General features: G+C 46.1%; 1 protein-coding gene across 3 annotated transcripts in view; it reads left to right on the top strand.

The window, feature by feature from the left end:
• VWA5B1 (von Willebrand factor A domain containing 5B1) overlaps positions 1 to 16,920 on the top strand; it is a 117,997-nt gene extending 101,077 nt beyond the window's left edge. For all 3 annotated transcript variants that reach the window (XM_074306040.1, XM_074306038.1, XM_074306039.1), the window contains 4 exons: positions 6,685 to 6,756; positions 8,052 to 8,121; positions 10,187 to 10,313; positions 16,207 to 16,920. In XM_074306040.1, coding sequence (XP_074162141.1) covers positions 6,685 to 6,756; positions 8,052 to 8,121; positions 10,187 to 10,313; positions 16,207 to 16,821 — 884 coding nt within the window. In that variant the 3' untranslated portion in view covers positions 16,822 to 16,920. The remainder of the gene's footprint in view (positions 1 to 6,684; positions 6,757 to 8,051; positions 8,122 to 10,186; positions 10,314 to 16,206) is intronic.
• The last annotated feature ends 327 nt before the right edge of the window (positions 16,921 to 17,247 follow it).

The raw sequence follows: 17,247 nt of genomic DNA, 5'->3' as shown, positions 1-17,247 counted from the left end.
AGAGAGATTCATGGCATATTATATTCACACTCAGAGATTCCTAGTTTTAGGTCTGGAAAGGACTTCAGAAATTTTACAAATGACACTGGAGTCAGGGGAACATAATGGCTTATCTCAGAGTCACACAGATAATGGACATCAAAAGTATGATTTGAACCTTTGACTCCAGAGATTGTTCTGTCCCCCAAAACCCACTGCCTAAATTCAATCATTGGAGTTTAGCTGTTAGTGTGGCTAGGTGATGCCATAGTACACAGTACCTGGAGTCAGGAAGGCTCATCTGCATGAATTCAAATGCAGCTTCAGACATTTACTCTCTGGGCACATCGCTTAATCCTATTTGCCTCAGTTTCCTTATATGCAAAATGAGCTGGAGAAGGAAATGCCAAACCATTCCAGTATTTTTTATCAAGATCATCTTAAATGGGACCACAATAAATCAGATGTGCCTGAAAAAAACTAACACCAACCAAAAATCCTTCCTTCCTTGATTCACTCTGGGACCAAGTCCATACAAGATTACTGTGCCAAAGTTTTGAAGACATTGATGAATTCATTCTGAAGATATCTGAAAAAGAGGAAAATAACAGTCATGCAAAAAAAAAAAAAAAGATTTTCAACTTTATCATTTCAAAAAATAATGAAGGTAAACAAGAGAATACCAGTAACGACAGACTACTAATATATCCACTGTCCCATCTGTACAAAGTTCTTATGTTTAAAAGTTAATATACACAAGAGCATCTTTAACAGATGGCATAAGAGAGTAACAGACTTCCACAGAAGATATTCCATGGGAGGCTACATCTTTACAGTCACACTGAAATTGGCTGGAAAATGTAGGGAATAAAGGATCTTAGTGTATTTGTTGTTTGTTGACTTTTTAAAACTTGATTTTGTAAAACAAAGCTAAACCTTCAAGGTGCTAATTAGTCCAAGAAAGGTACCTTCTATATGTGTTTCAGAAAGATTTATTTTGAAAGATTTAATAGCAGAGAGAACTTTGTTTGATGAGCTTCTAAGCAGTAATATTAAGCAAGAGACGCACTCACCAAAAATGTCACTGTTGTGGGAAAGGTCTGATGTAGAGTCCAGTTCAAGAGGAGATGGGGAGAGCCTCCAAAAGCGCCTGTTTACAGATAGGTCTGTGTTGATTGGACTAAGATTGAGCTCTGACTGACGTCCATAATCCATTGGAGAGAGTTCGGCCTCCCTCTCCACACAAGAAATAGCAAGTGGGTGAAGATGGCCTAATATGTAGCTCGATGGACAATCCACCAGCATTTTCATCTTGGATGAAACCCTCGGTTCTAGACCGGGGTTCTCAAACTACGGCCCGCAGGCCAGATGCAGCCGCTGAGGACGGTTATGTGGAGCCAGGTTATGGCAAATGGACTGAGGGGCGGAGACAGTGGGAGCTTTTGTTTTTACTATAGTCCGGCCTCCCACAGTCTGAGGGACAGGGAACGGGCCCCTACTTAACAAGTTTGAGGGCCACTGGGCTAGACTCAGCCAAAAAGGAGAAATGATCTGCATTGTGTTTAGAAAATGATACGGGGCCTTTATGTTAATGACTTCAGTCTGAAGATGAAGGAGCATCTTTTTAGACCAGTGTTCTCCCAGGGACGTGATATTCCTCAAGTCAAAGAGGGCCACAGGGACTTCAGAATTAGAGTCGCCCAAAGGACGGTGTTCATGATGGGCAGGAGCAGGCTACGGCTCGTTTCCCAATCATGAATATGACTGAGAACTGCTATAGAGAACTGTATGGCTGGGGGGGGGGAGGTCAGCTTATTATTAATGGGAGTAGTCTATGGAAGGATTCTAAATCCCAAATTACAATTTGTTTGACGTGTAAGCTTAAGCCATTTAATATCTCTGACCTTCAGTTTTTCAAACTAGAAAAATAAAGGTATTGGGGTAGATGTTCTCTAAAGACAGAGGGAGGCAGCGAGGTGGCGCGTTGGATCATGAGTCCCAAAGTCAGGAGGACCCGAGTTCTCCTCAGACACTTAACACGCCCTGGCTGTGTGACCGTGGACAAGTCACTTAACCCCAGCCTCAGGAAAAAAAGGAAGGAAAAGAGAAAGGAAAGAAAGAAAAAGAGGAAGAGCACGTGGTTCTCCATGCCTCTGTCCCCTGGTATCTTACAAGGCCCAGAGGACTTGCTGGGACTTTGGCCCGTTTACAAGAGGACTAGACAGAGGCTCTGGGCCACGGACATGTTGGATGGTGGCTGTTTCCCTGAGGAGGGAGGCCCCTGGCGGCCCACGAGCTCCTTGTCCACAAAGTGTCTCCTCAGCCTCGATTCAGCTCCAAAGTGTTTATTGGGACTGGCTCCTTGGAAGCCGGGAATGAAGCGTTCTGATTCCTGCGTCGGCCGCTAGGTGGCAGGACCGCCATCGAGGTGTTTGTGCTGCGGGCCTAGGAGTCTGTGACCTCGGTGTCGGGATAAACCCGCCTGATTTTCCGTTTGATTTCACCAGAAAGGACCCGTGGCAGTCCCCCCCCCCCCCCCCCAGCCAGATGCCCAGAGGAGGCGCCGGTGTCTCAGGTTTCAGGAGTCCCGAGTCTCTAAAACCCGCGATCCAAGCTGAGGCTCCCAGACTGCCTCACCGTCCCTCGGGGCCCAGCCGAGGTCTGGACCGAGATTCCCGACTCCCTCAGCCTCCCCGCTTCCCGCTCTTTCCTTCGTGACTTAGGGTTACAGGAGCTGAGGGCCGGAAGGGACACAGAGGGCGTGAGCCCTGGGGCTGAGAGAGACCTTTAACCCGGGGTCGCCCCTGATATTTGGGAGACTGGAAGAGGGTACACAGACGTGCTCGGGGCCTCCACCTGGTGGCGGGGCTGGGACCAGCACCCGGGCCTCAGAAATAAGGGCCGGAGGGGGTAACCATTGCCTTCCCTCTGTGGGAAGCCCGGTTCATGGCCAGCTCCACCAAGCTCTCGTGCTAGAGGCCAAACTGCACCTCCTGGGCCCGGCCCCCAACCTGCTGAGTGATATCTCCCGTGGCACCTCCACCATCCCCCCCCCATCCACACCCTGACTGCACCCAGGGCCTGGGAGGCTGGCAGCCGTCGGATGCCGAGAAAAGGCCCCGCCAAACCCCGGGCTGCTGGAGTCCCTCCAGCTCTCCGGCCCTGCTCTGGAAGCCTTCCACTGTTAGGGACGCCTGCCCACTGCTTCTCACCTTCCAACTGGCAACCAGCAGGCAGGAGAGGGGGCAGGCCCATCAGCAACCATCAAGGGACGTCTGGCACCAGCACATGACCTCCGTCCCTCTCCTTCAGTCTGTCTCTCTATCTCCCTCTCTCTGCCTCTTTCTGTCTCTCTTCTCTGTACATGAGTACACCCATGGAGGGGAAGCTCAGGCGCCTTCTTAGTCAGTTTAAGGGTCCCCAGTCCTTGACGTTGGCCAATTGCTGTGGAAGTAAATGTCCAGGGGACTAGGGAAGTCGACTTGTGAATAGTTAGACGTCTCCGCTCAGTTCCCCTGATCATGAGAGAACCATGAGCACCCCCCACATCCTGCCCCACTGCTGGCGGAGCCCCATTCCCCAAGCACATTTCCTCTCCATCTCCTTCCTGTGGCGTGCGGCTCCTCCTGAGTTTTAACATCATTAGCGGGAGGGCCTGGGGGACACCTGAGGCTTATATATACAGCGTTGTGTTTGTGGGAAGTAAGGTCACCCAAGGCAATAAGAAGATGCGGCACTTAGAGATCCCCTTCCGAAATCGGCTCATGGAACACTTGCCAAGCATTCCCAAACACAGATCGTGGGAAGGACTGGGAAGGACCCAAGGACCTAGAATATCCAAGCAGAGGAATGCAGACTGGAGAACTGGGGGGACCTCAGAGGTATCAGAGCCGTGAGGGGGCTTAGAAGAGAGGCCATCGGAGCAGGAAGGACCCTTAGAACATGGAATGTTATGTACCTTAGAGACCACCCAGCCCAACTCCAAATCATTGTAAAAGCCTTGAGTTTCCCCTTAAAGCAGAGCAAGGGGAGGTCACATTGGATTTGGTTATTTTAAAACCCCTGGGACGCAATCAATCTCCTTCCTCTCCAGAAAACACTGCTTCTAATCCACCATCACCAGAACTGAGCTTTAAGTTTTGTCTTCAGCAGGTAGAAATAGGCAGTCTTGTCTGTCAACAATGTTATTTACTGTGTGTGCCAGAGCTGGAGCTAAGTGTGGGGATTCTTACAGAGACAAGCCAAAAAGGGGGGCAGTCCCTGCCCTCAGGGAGCTTGCATCCTAATGGGAGAAGAAAACCTATAAAATGGAACAGAAAAGGGAGGCCAGGGCAGGAAAAGGTAGAGGGGATGAGTCCAATAAGGCCCTGAAAGAAAACCAGTCAACAGAGCCTCCTGCAGAGGGCTGACGGCATCTATGGCCTGGGCCATGTCCTTAAAATGGAGGTGCAGATGGGGCAGCCAGGTGGCGCAGTGGATAGAGCACCAGCCCTGAATTCAGGAGGACCCGAGTTCAAATGTGGTCTCAGACATTTAACACGTCCTAGCTGTGTGACCCTGGGCAAGTCACTTAACCCCAGCCTTGGGAGGGGGGGGGAGGAGATGGAGGCTCAGGGAGAAACCAGCCAATCCACAGCTGAGATCACAGGGATGGAGCGTGAGAAGAGCTTGGAGGGAGCTACCAGGGGGAAGAGGTTTCTCTGGTACAGATAAGACGCAAGGCAGCCAGGAATCCCCAGCTGCACATTTCCGGACAGCAGACCAGGCCTGGGGCCCAGTCTGTCTCCAATAAACAAGTGCTGATAGGTCCCCATCACTGAGCGAATGCTAGAACTTCCCGAAGACCTCTCAGGTCTTCAATCCGTCCTTCCCTCAGCTGCACGAGGGACTCTCTCTAAGCGTGAGCCAGATCACGTCATGGGCTCTTCAGCAAACTCTAGTGACTGATTCTTCATCAGCTCTGGGACTGAACCTTTCATAATCTGGCCTCGACATCCCTTTTCAGTATAGAGAGAGAAATAGATACACACACACACACATATACATAAATATACACATGTACATACAAATATATGCATATGAACTCACACACACACACACACACACACACACACACACACACTTCTTCCCTTCACCATTCTATAGTCAAAGCAGTCTTCAACCTATTTCATATACACAACTGTCTCCCATACTGTAGAATAACAATCATCATCATTCTAGTTAGCATGTATGTAACTCTTTTAAGATTTGCACAACACTTACTTATATCCCAAAGAGATCTTAAAGAAGGGAAAGGGGCCTGTATGTTTGTGGCAGCCCTTGTGTAGGGCAAGAGACTGAGTGGAGGCCCATCAGTTGGGGAATGGCTGAACAAGTTTTGGTATATGAATTTTATGGAATATTATTGTTCTATAAGAAACAATCAGCAGGATGATTGCAGAGAGGCCTGGAGAGACTGACAGGAACTGATGCTGAGTGAAATGAGCAGAACCAGGAGATCATTGTACATGGCAACAATACAGTATGAGGATCAATTCTGATGGAAATGACTCTTTCCAACAATGAGATGATTCAGACTAGTTCCGATTGATCAGTAATGAACAGAATTGGCTTCACCCAGTGAAAGAACACTGGGAAATGAGTGTGGACCACAACATAGCATTAGCACTCTTTTTGTTCCTGTTTGCTTGCATTTTTGTTTTTCTTCTCAAGTTATTTTTACCTTCTTTCTAAATCTGATTTTTCTTGCACAACAAGATAACTTATAAATATGCATACATATATTGCATTTAACATATACTTTAACATTTTTAACATGTATTGGTCTACCTGCCATCTCGGGGAGGGGATGGGGGGAAGAGGGGATAATTTGGAACAGAAGTTGAAAAAATTATCCATGCATATGTTTTGTCAATAAAAAGCTATAATAAAATGAAAAAAAATTGCACAACACTTTACAAATATGATCTCATTTGATCCTCACAGCAGCCTTGGGAGTTAAGTACTAGTATTATCTCCATTATATTGTTAAGTAAACTGAGGCAAGCAAGATCTTGCCTAGAATCTCCCCACTAGTGTCTGAGGCTCAATGTAAACTTGTCTTCCTGAGCTCTGTGTACTGTGATACCACCTAAATATCATCTTTTACTTGAAACCTTTCAAGATCACCCTCAGCTCCATATGCCTTAACAAGGTGGTACCATAGTGGGTAGAGCACTGGACCTGGAATCAAGTAGACCTGAATTCAAATTTGACTCATTAGCTGTGTGATCCTGGACAAGTCACATAACCCCACTTGCATCTGAAAAGAAGGGAGGGAGAGAGGGAGGGAAGAAAGAAGGAAGAGAAAAAGAGAAAGAAAAAGAATGAAAGAAAAAAGATAAGGAAGGAAAGAAGGAAGGAAGGAAGGAAGGAAGGAAGGAAGGAAGGAAGGAAGGAAGGAAGGAAGGAAGGAAGGAAGGAAGGAAGGAAGGAAGGAAGGAAGGAAGGAAGGAAGGAAGGAAGGAAGGAAGGAAGGAAGGAAGGAAAAAGGAGAAAAGGAGAGAGGGAGGAAGGGAGGGGGAGGAAGAAAGGGAAGAAGGAAGAGAAGGAGGGAAAATGGGTGAAAAGAAAGAGAAAGGGAGGAAAAGAGGAAAGAGAGAGAGAGAAGTGAAGAAATGAAGAGCTGGGGGAAGGAGGATGTTCACTGGGCTTTCTCTCTTGCAGATATGGAAGAAAACACTGTGTCTGCCAGCCCACCTTCCAGCATCAGAACCGAAAGAACCAGCATTCGGGACCGTGAGTGAATGGTCTCCTTCCATCTCCCTTTGTATCCCTTTGCCCAGGACCCCGCTTGCTGCCAGAGTCCAGGGTTCCTTTTGTTCTCCTTCTGTTCTCCTCCTGCCTCCCCCAGAGGATGACAGAACTCTTGGACTGCCCAGTTCACAGGCTCCCACAGAACATTCCAACACTGGAAGTCCTGTTTTCTAGTCTCCCCCATTTGCTCAGTGACCTTAGATAAATCATTCTTTTCTCTAAATTTCATTTTCTGGAAAGCAGTAGTCTGGCGGACATGGAGACTCTGGGTATGAACCCTGGTCCTGCCCATGACTGCTTGTACATTCTTGGGCAAATCCTCCAAGATCGTGGTCTCATGTGAAATAAAGGAGTGGGCCTGTATGATCCCTTTCAACTTAATTCTTAAGAGTCACCATTGCAGGACCCTCAGAGGAAGGGGGAGCATATGCAGGTGCAGGAGCACGGCCTCTCAGGGTGGAGCACTTACCACTGGGCCAGAGAGCTGGTTTTATAATTCAGGGCCGAGGTGGGCAGCTGAGGAAGAGGTCCCACACTGGGCGCAATGTCTTTTGATTTAAATTTCCTTTAGACAATGAAAAGCGAGGATGCTTTGGGTCAAGCTTTTGTAGCTGTGTCCATATCCATCCCTGATGGAGGCTTTCAGGGCCTTAGAGGAAGGGCCCAAGGAGGAAGGATGGAAAATGGGACCTTTTCCTTTCCTCAGCACTCACCCTGAGAAAGCAGAAGGAGGAATTGTGGTATAGCAAGGGAAACCCTTGTACTACACTAGGAGAAGGCATCTTAATGCTCCTCTCCCATAAGTTCTTCCACAGGCTGTTTTCCCTTTGTGGGTCTCAGTTTACTCAAATGGAAAATGGAAAGAATACCAGTTCTTTGGACCCAAGGGCAATTTACTTAGAAAAGGGGGTGGGAAAGTAACAAACTGGTAGACTTGTTGACTTGTTTTAGTCGTATTTGACTCCTCATGACCCTGTTTGGGGTTTTCTTGTTAAAGATACTGGAGTGTTTGCCATTTCCTTCTCCAGCTCATTTTACAGGTAAGGAAACTGAGGCAGACAGGGTGAAGAGACTTGCCCAGGATCACGCAGCTATTAAGTGTCTGAGGCTTAATTTGAACTCGGGATGAGTCCTCCTGACTCCAAGCTCAGCTCTCTAGGCAATATGGCGCTATCTCGAACCCAGACTTACCACTATGGAAACAAGTTTAATTCTCTCTGCCCATCTATAAAGTCCTTTCCAGTTCTAACATGTTAGGATTCTGCATTCTTCCCCAGGTTCTCTGTACAAATCATTGTTCAATCCCGGCTCCAGCCTTAGGGCCTCAGAGACCCTCTTGGGGACCAGGTAAGAACCAATCACCCGGCGTTTCCTTCCATCCCTTGAACTGGGGAGGGGCAGAGCCTCAGAGTGGTCATGCAGTTAAATAGAGGGCAGCTTTCTAAAGGGGCAAATAAAGGGTCTTGAGATAGACACATGCCCATCACTGTGTCCTCCATGCAATGGCCACAGGGCCTGTAATTAAGAATCATTCTTTGGGATTGAGAGCTATCATCTCTTAAAATACAGGTCTCTAATGGACCTTCTTACTTTCCTTGAAGAGGTGGGGGATTATGTGTAGAGTATCCAACACATTATCTAGTAGTAAATACAACAAGGGCCGGGGGCAAGGAGGAAGAAGGGAAGAAGAATAACTGAGATTAAAACCAAAAGCCATCAATAAAGCATTCCTTTAAAAAGAAAAACAAGCAGCAAAGTCTTGGTCGAAAGAATGAATAGAATGCAATCCTTCACCCCCTGAGAGATGAACTCTTTGAGGCCTAAAAGCTCCATGTGGATGAGTTTCAGACCCTGCCTATCTGGCAAAGAGGAGCTAAGCAAGTGGAACGTGGGAATTCTGGGGTGGAAGGAGGCACTCAGGGACAAACATGGCCCCTGTCTGTGTCCTGTCACCGGCCAGGCCCTGGACCTAATCCTCCTAGAAGGAGGGGCCGTGGCAATGTGGACAGGGAACTGGGGCAGGACAGGAGGCTGGAAGAAAAGGTCTTTGATGATTGAAAAGACTAAAGTTTTCAGATACTCTCTCTGTTTTCTTCAAGCAACCCCTTCCCTTCTCTAGGATTCATTTTCTTTATAAAATGAAGAGTGATCCAACACTAATATTCTAAGATCCTCCCACTTCTTACATCCTATGTCCTAAGATACCCCCCTCCCAGCTCTGACATTCTGGGTTCTAAGGTATCTCCCAGCTCTGACCTCCTTGATTCTAAGGGCCCTCCCAGCTCTGACCTCCTGGGTTCTAAGGGCCCTCCCAGCTCTGACCTCCTGGGTTCTAAGGGCCCTCCCAGCTCTGACCTCCTGGGTTCTAAGGGCCCTCCCAGCTCTGACCTCCTGGGTTCTAAGGGCCCTCCCAGCTCTGACCTCCTGGGTTCTAAGGGCCCTCCCAGCTCTGACCTCCCGGGTTCTAAGGGCCCTCCCAGCTCTGACCTCCCGGGTTCTAAGGGCCCTCCCAGCTCTGACCTCCCGGGTTCTAAGGGCCCTCCCGGCTCTGACCTCCCGGGTTCTAAGGGCCCTCCCGGCTCTGACCTCCCGGGTTCTAAGGGCCCTCCCGGCTCTGACCTCCCGGGTTCTAAGGGCCCTCCCGGCTCTGACCTCCCGGGTTCTAAGGGCCCTCCCGGCTCTGACCTCCTGGGTTCTAAGGGCCCTCCCAGCTCTGACATCCTGGGTTCTAAGGGCCCTCCCGGCTCTGACCTCCTGGGTTCTAAGGGCCCTCCCAGCTCTGACCTCCCGGGTTCTAAGGGCCCTCCCAGCTCTGACATCCTGTGTTCTAAGGGCTCTCCCAGGTCTGACCTCCCGGGTTCTAAGGGCCCTCCCAGCTCTGACATCCTGGGTTCTAAGGCCCTCCCAGCTCTGACCTCCCGGGTTCTAAGGGCCCTCCCAGCTCTGACATCCTGGGTTCTAAGGCCCTCCCAGCTCTGACCTCCTGGGTTCTAAGGGCCCTCCCAGCTCTGACCTCCCGGGTTCTAAGGGCCCTCCCAGCTCTGACATCCTGTGTTCTAAGGGCTCTCCCAGCTCTGACCTCCCGGGTTCTAAGGGCCCTCCCAGCTCTGACATACTGGGTTCTAAGGGCTCTCCCAGGTCTGACCTCCTGTGTTCTAAGGATCAGGAGGTTGAGGATTGCTTTGAATCAGAGGTCCGAGAGTGGAAAGGAGCAGTGGACAGGAAGGGGAGAGGGCTGGCTCTGTGTCTGGGGTGGGGCAGGGTGGTACACTGGGCAGAGTAGAACCCGGCCTCCATGGTAAGTGACCTCTGGGAGCTTCAGGGAGGCCCTGGAGAAGGCTTCTGGAGCAGGGGGACGGAGGGAAAACTCCCCACACCAACTCTGTCCTTTTGCCCCATTGTGTTTGGACAGGCTGAACCTGAACAAGAGCAGATTATTGAGTCGAGCCACCAAGGGCTTGGTGTTCAAAGCCCCAGCACCATCTTCCCAGTCCCAGGAGCTTTCCCTTGAGACCGAGAGCTTGGATTATTTACCTCTGGTGAGTTCCCCAACATATGTGCATGTGACCACCTGTCTTGGGACACTTGGGATGCGTATGAAGGCCGGCAGGGGAGGGGTGTCACTGGGGAAGGGCACTGCCCATTATCCCCAGTCCATAACCGTCCATAACCGTAAGGCTTCGCTATCAGTGATATCTCTCTCACCGAAATAAAAATGAAACCCCCCACCACCACAGCATGGGATGGAAAGAGTTGTACCTCAGAACCTCGAAGAGCCTTGAGTTCAAATCCCAGTTCTGCTACCTCCAACTTAAGTGACCATGAGCAGGTTACTAGGAAGCCTCAGTTTCTTCATCTGTAAAATGGGTTAAAGTAGCAGATCTGCAAAGCCTCTTTCAGCCCTAAGGTCTCTTCTATATCCAAATCAACACCAAGTGATCCAGAGATCATAAAACAGAAGATAATTAAGAATGTAGCCAAACTAGAATTAAATGCAAAAACTTCTCTTGGAAGGAAGCGAATACAAGACTTGGCAATCCCTAGGGCAAACCGCTTCCCCGCCCTCTGATCTCTCATCTGTAAATCTGAGAGAGTTTTAGGTCCTTTCCAGATCGGACTCCGTCCTGCCATGGCTCCTGACCGTAACTACTTCTTGTGACCAAACCATAGGCTGCAGCTGCCCACAAGGAACACAGTTGACTGCTCTGAGCATCCACTTCCCCTATCATCTATCGTTTGATAAATCATTCTGGGAAAGGACCCCAATGGCCAACATTCTCATTATCACTAAGACACTAGCTTGCCCCAAAGAAGAAGGTGAAAGAAAAACATTTCTTCAATTAACAACCACATCTCCCCTCTCTCCATTTGAGGAGATTTCTCCTCCCTCAGCTCCTCTCACTTCACTTCCTCCTTTCACCACTTCCTCTCTTGGCCACTTTCTCTCCCATTCCCTTCCCACTTCTCTCAGCTCTGCTCCCTTCTCCTTCTCTTATCCCTATCTCTCCCCTCTGTCCTTCTCCCCTCCCCATCTTTTTCATCCTTCCAGACCCCAACCCTCTACCCACTCCCCCCAGTTAACAGGGCTGCCTCTTCCTTCCCACTTTAAAAAAAGATTGATCCGTTAGGTTGAGAAATGTCCCTATAGCCTAGTGGTTCTCCAGATATCAGTTGCAAGGGAGAAGGAACACTGAAAAGCATCTGAAAGTGCAAGAGAATGGCGAGGCGCCAGCTGAACAGAATCATCTCTTGTGTCCCACTTGTTCAGTATGCTTCAACCAAAAGAATATTAGAGGGAACTTTAGGAGACCTGGCTTCTAATCTTCAGCATCTACTTTTTGTGTGATCTTGGACAAGTCATTTATGTCCATGTACCTCATTTTACTCATTTCTAAAATGAGCAGATATAAACTGATTGATTCCCAAGTTCACTGTCAACTCTTCTAGTTTTATATTCTTTGTTCTTATAGTCCCTCCTTAGCATCAACATTCTACATTTTGTATTCTAGGATCCCTCATAGCTCTGATTTTGTGCTTCCATGTCAGGTTCTAAGGTCACCCAAGAAGTCCACAGATCTCTTTCAGACAAACCACCTCCCCCATCCCATTACTTAGAAAATTCAGAGTCCATGCTCTTCCAATTAACTTTTTAAAAATTCATCTGTTAAATCTCAACACCTTAGATTGAATCTAAACTTGTTAAAACCATTCTAGATGTTTATTCAGTTATCTAATATCTTTGTCACCTTTTGATTTTCTTAAATTGTGGTTTGCAACTTTATATGGAATTATGAACAGTATGTGGGAGTGATGAAAAATTTGGCAACAATAAAAGTTATCAAGTATTTGCCATGATTTAATTCTTCATGTAAAAATAAACAAGCCCTTCCATCTCATTAGTATTTGCTTCTGTCTTTAATAAATGGCAAAATTACATGTATACTAAAGAATTATTTCTTCTCTCCCATCCTAGGTAATTAGGGTTAAGTGACTTGCCCAGGTTAAGAAAGCTAGGAAATATTAAGTGTCTGAGGCTAGATTTGAACTCAGGTCTTGACCTTCAGGGCCTACACTCTATCCACTGCCCCATCTAGTTGCCCTGAAGAATTGTTTTAAAATGAATTTCTTTTAGATTTATTTGCAGTAAATATTTTATTTGTATACCTATTTTATATGCCTAGGTTATGGAAAATTTTCTTGGGTTAAAAGGGGTTACAAGTGGAAAAAGTTTGCTTCTCTCCAACCCTTTGGTAATCATTCCACTTTCCATGGTATTTCAGAGATCTGCTCTAGCCCATGTGTCTCTGATGTTTTCCACAAGAAAGGCATGAAAAAATCTGTTCGATGCTTTGTTAAAAATCTAGACAATCTCAATAATTCCCTTGATCTACCAGTCTACTAAATCAATCAACAAAGGAAATGAGGCTGGTCTGGCCTGGCTTATTCTCTATGAAGCTGTGCCAGTTCTTTGACCACATGGTCATTTTTAGATATGTTCGAACCATCTTTTTAATAGTTCATTTTAAAATCTTGCCAAGAAGTGAACCAAAAATCCCTGGTCTGCCAATTTACAAATTCCATTTTCTTCTCTTTAAAAAAAATCCAAACATTTGCCACACTCCAACCCCTTGGTAATCATTCCACTCTGCATGATATTTCAGAGATCTTTCAGTATCCCAAGATGCAATCTAGACTAGTGACTGGAATTCATCAGAGTCAAATAGTTGATCTTTTACTATTTTTCCTTTTATCTTTGTTGGATGTCAGCTACCTGAAAGAGATTTTTGTTCTGCACTTTATAATCCACAGATCCTTGGCCAAGAAATAAGAATTAAATAGTATTCTTGTCCAAAGTATTTGGTGTCATCCAACCAAAGCAGCAATCTTTCCTTTTCTTTGATTCCTTTTACTCATTATAACTTAGAAAAAGAAAAAGAACCTTCCTTTTTGTTGTTCTTACCAATCACAGTTCATTCTGAGCTGCGTTTAGCACTCCTAACACTTGGGCAGAGACTAATAAGTTTTTGTCATGGTATCAGTGGTCAGAGCAAATATTCTTTTTCAACAACCCAAAAGGGATTCTATACATGGACATCACAAGATAGTTAATATCAAAATCATGTTGATGAGTTTTGGTATATTAATGTAATGGAATATTATTGTTCTATAAGAAACAATCAGCAGGATGATTTCAGAGAGGCCTGGAGAGACTTACATGGACTGATGCTAAATGAAGTCAGTAGAACCAGGAGATCATTGTACACAGCAACAACAAAATTATATACAATGATCAATTCTGGTGGATGGGGATCTTTTCAATAGTGATGTGATTTAGGATAATTTCAATGGAGAGCTATCTATCCCAGAAAGGAGATTGCAGGAACTGAATGTGAATTACAACATACTATTTGTACTTTTTTGTTATTGGCTTGCTTTTTTTTTTCTTTCTCATTTTTTTCCTTTTTGAGCTGATTTTTCTTATCCAGCATGATAATTGTGAAAATATATATAGAAGAATTGTACATGTTTAACATATTTATGTTACTTGCTATCTAAGGAAGAAGAAGAAAGAAGGGAGAAAAATTTGTACTACAATATTTTGTAGGAATAAATGTTGAAAACTATCTATGCATATGTTTTGAAAATAAAAGGTAACCAAAAAAAAAAAGAAAAGAAAAGAAAAGAAAAGAGTTTAGGGCTGGACAAATGGATCTGAGAATTAGCATAGAGGTGATAGCTGGAACCTCTATGGAGGTTCCTGATGAAATCAAGATCTGAAATCACCGTTAAATGAATTTTTGCTATCTTGGTCTCCAAACTGAGTATTGCTGGTGCCATAGAAGCAGAGACAGGTTTTAGAGTTCAAGAAACAGTGTGATTAATCATGTTCAGAATGAGAAATACAGTTTGCAAACTGGAATTTCTCCTCTTATGGGAAAGGTAGAGATTTATGCACAAATCACAAATGGGAAGGGAGAGGGAAGATGGATTACAATACAATCAGTTTCAGAGTGGTTTCCCATGACAAGCCCACAAGTATAGGACAATATGAATGTTCTCCAATCCAGTGGGAACAGTTCTTAAGGAATTGTTTCAAATCCCAAGGACTGTTACTTGATGGGGGGGACAAGATGAGAGTTCTGTGAGGGAATGTTGCCTTGACTTCCTGATAACACAGGAGAGTGTTATCAAGGATAGCTTGATCATTTCAAGCTTCATTGTAAATCAGAAGAGACAACTCTGAGAATTATTAGTATATTCATTACATATATCAATAATTATGAAAATCATAAATCATATTTTCTCATCACCAAATGAAAGAGTATAGAAAAGGAAGAGGTAGGAGCCATGACAGAACCCTGTGAGACACACTCAGTTAGTGGATGTGGTCTGGATAAAGACAGAGCAAAGAATAATGAAAATGAATGAATGGTCATGTAAGTAGACAGAAAACCAGGAGAGAGGGGGATCATGAAAACCTAGAGAGGAAAGCCTATCAAGGAGAAGAGAATGGTCAATAGGACTGATGGCTGCAGAGAGAACAAGAATAAAAAGGAATGAGAAAATGTCATTCATTTGGTCATTAAGAGATCATTGGTAACTTTGAAGACAGACACTTTGATGGAGTCAGAAGACAGACTACCAATGGGAGACAATCCAAGAGAGGTACCTATTGTAGCAGTCTTCTCCATGAGGTTACCCAGAAAAGGGAGGAGAGAAAATAAATTAAGGTTATCCAGAATGGACAGATCAAAGGAGAGTTTTGTGGATGTAGGAGATATGGGTATGTTTGTTAGCAATAGGAGGCAGTATACAGGGAGAGACTGAAGATTGATGACAGAATAGGGATAAAAGGGGTCACTCTTCTGGAGAGAAGAGGATAAAGTAGGAACTCTTGTGCATGTAGAAGGATTTGACTTGGCAAGCAAAAATGCCATCTTTTGATGTGAAATGGCTGAAGAAGAATATGGAAATATTTAGAAGAATTGCACATGTTTAACCTGTATCAGATTGCTTGTTGTCTTGGGAAGAGTTGGGGTGGAAAGAGGGAGAAAAATTTGGAACACAAAGTTTTGCAAAGGCAAATATTAAAAATTATCTTTGAATGTATTTGGAAAAATAAAAAAATTAAAATTAGAAATAAATAAAATATAATAATAGATGAAGAACTATTAACAAAAGGTATCTGAATGTTGGCTGATAAGGAGAGAAGAGGAGGGAACTCTGCTAATGACCTCAATTATTTTTATACCATATTTATATTATATATAACAATAACAATATTTATACAATATATTACAAATAAACCAAAATCCTCACCTAAGAGAGTTGAGAGAAGGAGAGCCATGATAGGTTTAAGAAGGAATAAAAAGTCTGGAAGAATCACTATGGTTTTAGCAAGTTGGTGAGCTAATTAGGAATGCCTTGCTGCAGTGAGGGCCCAGTTGCAATTATGGAACACAAATTGGTGAAGGATTCAGCAAATTTGTGATTTCCTCCATCTTTGTTCAGTGGCAACAAGCAGGAGCATGAGATGATGGTGGAAGAAATTCAAGACAAGACCTTTGATAGGACCCAGTCATACTGGAATCTCTTCTCTCCCCAGGATACTGTGACTCATTTTTGCCTACAGACATGTTATTTTCCCCAATAGAATATAAGCTTTTTGAGGGTAGGGATTGTTTATTTAGGGTTTGGGGGTTTTTTTGAGGGGGGGTTTCTGTGTTCCCAGAACGTAGCATTGTGCCTGTTATAAGCACTTAATAACTGTTGGGTTTAGTTTAATTAATGGAGCAGACTGAGATTCTAAGAGTCTTGTCCAAAGCCACACAGACACTAAGTGTCCAAGCCCGGTCTGTCTGACTCCAACTTCCCTGTTGGGGACTTACGAAGGGATGGCTTCTGAGCTCTGCTCTTTCTCTCCGGCCCCAGGTCTTTCTGCAGCTGGCCTCTGGGGCCTTCCTACTCAATCAGGCCTTCTGCAGGGCCACGGGCATCCCCATGGAGAAGCTCAAGTGGACCTCGCCCTTCACCTGCCACCGTGTGACGCTGACGTCCTGCTCCCACAATTCCTCCCGCAACCAAGACATCCTGTCTGTGGAGCCCAGGAGTCCAGGCCCCAAAAAGTCCGGCGGGGCCTTCCAGACCTCCACTCACAACCAGCTCTCCCCCAACAGCTCAGAGACCCTGTGCCGCATCCCCTGCTCCGAGTCCCTGCCCTCCACCCCAGAAGACTCTCCCGATGACAACAGCTTCCCTGGGGCCAACAGCAAGCAGATGCTGGAGTCTCACGAGCCCGAACAAGCCAGCAAGGTGTGGGCCACAGCGGTGGCCTTGGGGTGGCTGGAAAACAGCTCTGCTTCCTACTTTGTGGAGTGGGAACTGGTGGCAGCCAAAGCCAGCGCCTGGCTGGGAGAGCAGAAGGTCCCCGAGGGCCGCTCCCTGACCTCCATCAAGACTGCGGCTCAACAGCTCTTTGTCCTCCTTCGGCACTGGGACGAGAACCTTGAGTTCAACCTGCTTTGCTACAACCCCAATAGCGTGTAGGGTTTTTTGCGGGGTGGGGAATTTGGGTAGGGGAGAGCAAAGGAGCAGTGGAGGCCTGGGAAAAACCCAGGCTACGGCCAATATATTTGGAAAAAATCATTAAGAGGTCTGAACTGGGGGTCAGGAGGCCTAGGCCCTAGCCTGGCTCAGCCACTAACTCACTGTGTGACCTTAAGCCAAGTCCCCTTCCTTCTCAGAGTCAGTCGCCTCTATAAAACAGAGGAGCTGGGACTCTGAGGTCTGGTCCCTTCAAGCTCTAAGGTCTCTAAGATCTGGAATCTTGAGGGTCAGATATTCTAATTAGGGACTCTACCCCCTCCAATTCCATTGCTGTTGTCCTGAAAGAGGGGACCCGTGGCTCCCTTCCCCCATTCCCGAGGATAAAGGGATCCTCATTTCCTGGCTGCCATCCCCGTATCCCAACTC

Source organism: Sminthopsis crassicaudata, chromosome 3 (assembly GCF_048593235.1).
Source record: "Sminthopsis crassicaudata isolate SCR6 chromosome 3, ASM4859323v1, whole genome shotgun sequence".
Taxonomy (NCBI): Eukaryota; Metazoa; Chordata; class Mammalia; order Dasyuromorphia; family Dasyuridae; genus Sminthopsis; species Sminthopsis crassicaudata.
This window is presented reverse-complemented; position numbering and strand designations above follow the sequence as displayed.